Source organism: Ammospiza caudacuta, chromosome 16 (assembly GCF_027887145.1).
Source record: "Ammospiza caudacuta isolate bAmmCau1 chromosome 16, bAmmCau1.pri, whole genome shotgun sequence".
NCBI classification, from domain to species: domain Eukaryota; kingdom Metazoa; phylum Chordata; class Aves; order Passeriformes; family Passerellidae; genus Ammospiza; species Ammospiza caudacuta.
Window position 1 is genome coordinate 15,093,498 of NC_080608.1, and position 6,938 is coordinate 15,100,435.

At 54.7% G+C, this 6,938-nt stretch overlaps 1 protein-coding gene across 1 annotated transcript; it reads left to right on the forward strand.

Moving 5' to 3' along the window:
- The first annotated feature begins 666 nt into the window (after positions 1 to 666).
- On the forward strand, positions 667 to 4,945 carry HRH2 (histamine receptor H2). The gene is made up of 2 exons (XM_058815487.1): positions 667 to 1,751; positions 4,808 to 4,945. Exons 1-2 carry the CDS (start codon positions 667 to 669, stop codon positions 4,824 to 4,826), a joined length of 1,104 nt encoding a protein of 367 aa, XP_058671470.1. The 3' UTR covers positions 4,827 to 4,945.
- Positions 4,946 to 6,938: the final 1,993 nt, after the last annotated feature.

Here is a 6,938-nt window from a genome sequence, read left to right on the forward strand (position 1 = left end):
GCTCAGAGGGTCTTTGCCCACTGCAGCTCTGACTTGATGCTTTTGGAGAATCACAGAATGGCTTGGAAGGCATCTTACAGATTTCATTCCACCTCTCTGCCAAGGACAGGGAAACCTACTGCAGCACCAGGCTGCTCAGAGCCTCATCCAGCCTAGACTTGAACAGTTCCAGGGATGGGGCAGCCACAGCTTCTCTGAGCAATCTGTGCCAGGGTCTCACCAGACACTTTCTTTTGCAGGCTGTCCTTGGGAGGTGGCAAAGCTCTGTCCCTGCTGGAGCATTGCTGATCACTCTCACCAACCAAACATGCAGAGGGCATGAGAGCCCACAGGACCTGACTCAGTCATCACTCAGAGGAAAGGAGAAGGCAAGAAAGGAAAAGAAGCAGTTGAGATCCACCAGCAGCTGCCACAGGGCATCGGCTCCGGCACTGAGCTCCCAGAGAGGACCAACAGCACAAATAAGTTGCAGTGCCACATCTTTCCTAGACCATGTCATTCCCAGCACACAAGGCTGAACGTGTAAAGTGACTCTGCAATGTTCTCCAAGGTCCCTGTAGAACAAGGGTCACTTTGGGAAGGGCTCTAGGCCTGCCTGGTCCAGGCTCACTCCAGGCAGCTTCGGAGCTGATGAGAGCAGGACTGCTCCATCCTTGCAGTGACACCATGGATCCATGTTACAACCACACAAGCTCTCAAAAAAGCATGGACCCCCCCATGCAGCTGCTGGTCGGGTTCTTTCTGGGCATCCTCATCGTGATCACTCTCTGTGGTAACATCATCGTCTGCCTGGCCGTCACCCTGGACCGGCGGCTGCGGAGCGTGACCAACCGCATCATCATCTCCCTGGCCATCACAGACCTGCTGCTGGGGCTGCTGGTGCTGCCCTTCTCTGCTTACTACGAGCTCACCAAGGAGTGGCCCTTTGGCAGCGTTCTGTGCAACATCTACACCAGCCTGGACGTCATGCTGTGCACGGCCTCCATCCTCAACCTCCTCATGATCAGCCTGGATCGCTACTTCGCCATCACCACCCCGCTCCGCTACGGCCAGGTGGTCACTCCCTCGCGGGTGGCCGTGGGCTTGGCTGTCATCTGGACTGTTTCACTGATGGTCTCCTTCCTACCCATCCACCTGGGCTGGAACACCAAAGGGACAGCAGTGCAGAACACAAGCACCACCTGCAGCAAGGAGTGCACGCTGGGAGTGAACCTTGAGTACGGGTTGGTGGACAGCTTGCTCACCTTCTACATCCCTCTGGTCATCATGTGCATCACCTACTACAGGATACTCAGGATAGCCAGGGAGCAAGCCAAGAGGATAAACCACACCTGGGGCAACGCGCCCATGTCCCCCATGGTGAAGGAGCACAAAGCCACTGTGACGCTGGCAGTGGTGCTGGGAGCCTTCATCGTGTGCTGGTTCCCCTACTTCACCCTCTTCACCTACCGGGGCGTGTCGGGGGACAGCCAGGTCAAAGGCACACTCATGTCCATTGTGCTCTGGCTGGGCTATGCCAACTCAGCCCTGAACCCCATCCTCTATGGGACACTCAACAAGGATTTCCGAGTGGCCTACCAGAACTTGCTGCACTGCTGCAGGACGGGATACCCCAGGAACTCCCACCTGCCTCCACTGCAGGAGGCCCAACCCAGGGGCAGGGAGGGCCAGGGCAGGCAGGAGGGCAAACCCTTGAAGCTGGAGGTGAGGAACGAGAAGGGGACTCTGCTCACTGATGGAGCCCTCAAGAGGTAAGAGCCTTCCTACACTAGAGTTTGATGGTAGGTCTGACCCCAGAGAGGAAGGCAGAGGTGGGGACCCCACATTGTCCATGGACTTTTAAGCAACAAAGTGATGCCCCAGCTGGAGATCCTTGCCCAGGCAACTCCTAAGTTCAGCCACTCAGAAATTCCTCACCACCCATAAGAACCCAGCTTGCATCCCCTCCATGGTGGCAGCACAACTCCAGGTACTCCAACTTCCCACCAGGCTGGGCCTCCCCTGGAATTGCCACCGTTCTCAGGGAGCACAAAATGTCCCCTAGCTTTGCTGGGTAATGGGGACAGTTGCCATCACAATTTGCTGTCCAGAATGGGGTGAAGCTTTTAGCTGGGGCTGCTCCCCAAAATCAGCCATGTCCCTGTGAGGAGCAGACAGCAAATTCTGGGCACAGAACAGAGCTTCAGGGGCCATGAAAGGTGACAGAAGGGTAGACAGGAATTAGTCCTGGGGCACAGTCAGAGCACCAGCAGCAGGCTGAGAGTCCCTGCAGGAGCCAAGGTCTGGGTTCCCAGCTCCCTGCAGAGCAGCTCAGCCACTTCCCTTCCCATCAGAGCCACACACTGAGGGTTTCAGCCACCAGGAAACTGAGGCATTTCAGCCACCAGTTTCCATCACAGTGAATTCAGCCAACAGCAAGTTCCATTCCCATCTCTGGAAAGGAGCAGGAGTAGCCCAAATTAGGCTGTCAGATGCTTTTAGAAATACAAATGCCCATGTAAAGTTAGAGCAAAAAAATCCCTCAGTGCCACCTCAAGCGTGTTACGAGGGTCAGCCCCAGCAAAGGGTATGATGAGGGAGCAGGATGGGAGCCAAGTGGGCAAGTTCTGTGCCAGGCTGTCTCCTCAGCCCCCTCCCTGGGCACCCACATCCCCCTCAGGGCTGTGCCGCCCTCTCACTGCCTCGCTCCAAGGTGTTCACCCAGCCAAGCACAAGGAGAACGGAGAGGCAGGCTGTCAATCTGCTGCTCCTGAGATAATCTAACCTCTAAGCAGCGCCTGATAAGCAGCCCAGAAACTTTCCGTCCATAGATAAGGAGTCCTTTGATTCCCTGTTCCCAGCGTGGCAGCAGAGATGCCGCGCTCGCTCACTCTCCCGGCACGTGCCCTTGGTCCTGCCCCAGAAAGAGTCTTAAGCCACCAAAAGGAGAACTCAGGGAGGTGAACCAAAGTTCAGAGCCATCCAAAAGGCTGATCCAGCATCCTGCCTCCCCCAGGGCACCAATGTGACTGTACCCAAGGGAGGGGTGCAGAAAAAGAGGTACAGAGGGATGGATTAACAGGAACAAATACAAGAATGCAGCTCCTGGGGCTGCCTTTTTCCATTTCCAAGGAATTAATGAGGAGCCCAAAGTTACAGCATTTGGCAAATTGTAGGTTGTGTATAAAAACATATGGAAAACGTGTCTAAGGTGGTGGGGGTGTTTCTGCAAACATACAGAGACAAAGAGAGCTCTCCTGTTCACTCACACAAGTGCAGCCCCTGGGCAAACCAGGAGCTCTGTGCTGAGGCTCTGCAGCTGAGCCAGGAGAGCTCAGGGGGAACAGGCTGAACAGGCTGTTGGGACTTCCCTGCACAGCCAAGAGAGAACAGAGTCTTGAGAGTCAGTGTCTTCTCAAAATGCTGACTTACACAAAGGGACAATAATGACTTGGAGGGAGATCAAAGGGGAAGGAAAATGGGTTTCTGTTCCTCAGGCAGAGGGCAGGGCCGCTGATTTCCTGGCTTTTACCCTCGCAGCTTTTCCGGGTAGAAGAGATTCTTCCCCTGGTTCCCCACAGGAAACACTCAAACAAGGGGATGTTTCCTGACCTTTCTAAATCCAGTGAGCTCCACCCCATCCTCTACAGTATCACCACTGTGGTTTCCACTCACAATCAGATAAGAGCTGCTCAAGCACCTGCTTTCACTTTCTCTCCTTCTCCTCATAGCCCTCTCACCTCACAGCAATCCTGCACCAATGATCATATGTGGCCCCTTCCAGCCCTTTTTTCCATAGTCAGATACACCAAGATCTGCTGTTGGCAGATGATCAGGATCAGCTAATGCCACACAAGACAGGTGAGCACAGGATTTACCTGTTCACCAAAAGCCTGGCAGCCAATTTCACCCACAGCACAAACCAAGCTGGTCCTCTCTGCAGTCTTCAGAGTCATCTGCCCTGAACATGTTAACAGGAAAAGACCAACATAAATCATTACAAAAACTCATAACCCCCCCAGACAGGAACACCCAGAGCTCAGAAGAGCTCAGAGAAGCTCCGTGGGATCATTCAAGGGAAAACAGAATTTTGAACTGTGGCCCTTAATAACAATGTTCTTTTCAATTATGAGGCATAGGGAAAAGACTAACAAACAAGAGTGGAAATACTGGAGCACTGCAGCAGTCTCAAGGGTCACTCAGAGCCTCAGTCAGGAGCAGGCCAGGGAATCAAAAGCCACCGGACCTCCAGAACAGCTGGGGGCTGGAGGGCACTTCCATCAGTGAGGACCAGGTAGGGCTGAGAGTACAGGACCAAGCAGAGATGCAAGGGGAACTCAGCTGCTCCCATTTCCACACCAGGCAACTCACACAAAACCAGTAAAGAAAACCAGAGGACCTCAGGAACCCATTTCAGTGCAGTGAGACAGGGCTCTGAAGAGACCCCGTGCTTGGCTTGCTCTGTAGGCTCTGAGACCAGACCCTGATGTTCAGAGAGATTAAAATCCCATGAGAAGAAGCATTCAGCAGTAACTGGATGTGCTGGGGAAGAAAACTCTGGAGCTGAATGAGTGGCTGTGATCCATTCTTGCATGCCATCTGTGCTTAGAGCAGCATAGGACAGGACCATGGCCACAATACATGGGCAAAGGAAAAGCCAGTTCCCACTGGAAAGGGTCCCTGTCCTAGTCACAACACGCCTGCCCCAGCTGCCAGCCTCAGGCAGACACTGCCTGGTGCTCCACAGCTCCTTCCAGGCTCAAGCAGGCCGGCCCTGACAGACTGCACTGTTCTTTCTCTCTCCTCATGTGCAATTTAACCTTTCCAGCACTGGAGCTTTCCTGTGAGTCTCAGCCAGCCCGCTGCCCTAGGATCCACATCTCCCAGCCTTCAACTCCTGGCTGCCCTCTTCCAAAATCCTGTGTGAGGTTGAAAGGACAACACTCAGCTTTCCTCAGCACAAAACTCGACAGCAGAGGCGAGAGCTGCAGGGTGAGTACAAGGCCACGGTCCCTGGGTGAAAATGAGGGAGCTCTCCCTGTTGTGACAACCACTGCCATTTCCCTGGGGCAGGCATCCCTTCCTGATGGGTCCTGGTGCAAAGGGTGATACCATCAGAGAGGAATCCTCACTCCTTTATCCAGCACTGGCTGCTCTCAAACCAAGTCCCAAGCCCCAGAGAGCTGGGCCCCCCTCTGTGGCTCCCCTGAAGTTTTGGGATTATAGAATCAGCCTGAAAGATGCTGCATCCTGCCTGCTCCTCATGCACTGCAGAGGCAGCTGCATTCAGACCATGAATTTCCAGCACACTTCATTTTCATGCAAGCCCACATCCCCAGAAATTGCCAGCAGCTTTGGCGGAGATGCTGGCAGGGCTCCCGAGGTGAAGAGCTGATGCTGCACCAGGCGCTGCTGCTCTCTCCAAGTGGTGCTGGGCTGGAGGCCACAACTGCCATGCATGGGGATGCCTCTCAGCTCCAGAGAGCCACTTTGTGCAGCCCTTCTCAGAAAGAGTCAGGCAAAGTCACCCTGACCTCCACATGCTCTCCCCTCCAACGCTGCATGCTGATAACCTGGGCTCTCCATATTGACTGTGCCCTGAGGGGGAAATAATCATCCATGTGCTGAAAGCTGGGCACACTTTGTCCCTGCTGCACCCTGAGCACTTCTAACCTCAGCCAAGGTCACAGCAATAGCAGGAGCTGGTTCTGTGTGTCCACAAACAGAGCTGGGGTACAGGGACCTGTACCCAGGGGTGCACCATAAACCTGCACTGCTCAGAGGTACCCCCTGTGAATCAGCCTGGAAATGCCATTGCCCATCAGCAGGAGGAGGAACAGAGGATTTGGAGGCTGCAGATGCTGCTCTTTGGGCAGGAGGCATCACTGCTGCCCTGCAGCAGGAGCAGAGTGAACCCTCCAGTCTGGAAACCACAAAGCACAAAGTGAAGGCCCCCAGGACAGGCACAGCACAGACACAAGGCAGAGTCATCTCTGCTGCTGTCACTGCCCAGCAGCAGGGGCAGAGGAGACACCAATTCCAGCTCTTCTGCTTCATGCTTCCTGTCCCTGTGCATATGTTGTAAGACAGATGTAGCTTCTGTGAGGTAAAAGCAAAATGCCAGCCATCCCCTGAGAGGATGCTGATCTAATCAGCAGAATGAAGCAGAGGTCTGGGGGAGAGGTTTGCAGGAGATCTGAGGTCTTGGTGTGACCACAGATTTCCTCTCTGCACTATGGGGGTGGGGACAGGAAATACCACCTCATACAGGACACCCAACCAAAGAGCTCCTGACCAAAAAATTCCCAGACCCACAGCAGGGAGAGGGGCCATGGGAGAAGCAGCACCCAGGAGCAGAGCACTGCCAGCTCCAGGACATGAACTTTTGTCAGGCAACAAATCTGACAACTCAGCCCTGCTGCTGCTAGCTGGCCTGAGGGACAGGAAGAGCAGGCAGAGAAAGCCACAAAGCAGAGTGATATTGCTCAGAGGGGCATTGGGTGACAGGTCTCGGGGTGATGCAGGCCTGCTCAGCTCTGCCCAAGTGCCAGGACTCAGCATTTAGTGGGGGATGCTGAGAGCATCCTCACAGCATCACATCACAGTTCCTCCCTGGGTGCTGAGGGCAGCATCCTTTACATTGGGGAGCAGGAGAGGGGGGAATGGACTCATCTGCATCTTGTAAAGTCACTGATCACCCTCTGTGCTCCCCTGCAGGATCCCTGCTCTGGCACATGGCATCACTCCATCCCCAAACTCTGCTGGAGAGGCCTCTGCTGCCCAGGTCACTTCCCAGGAGGGTGCTGGGTTAGAAGAGCCCTTGGAGGAGCTGCAGAAGAACATCTGCCCATCCTGTGGGCAGTGAGACTTTGAGCATGAAGAGATGCCTGGGGAGCTTGGTCAGGAAGCAGTGCATGCCTTGGCAGGGCAGGGCTGGGAATGCCCTCTCCAGAGCCCTG

Excerpts from the sequence above, each read along its gene's own strand:
- HRH2 (XM_058815487.1), top strand. The coding sequence starts at position 667 with ATGGATCCATGTTACAACCACACAAGCTCTCAAAAAAGCATGGACCCC.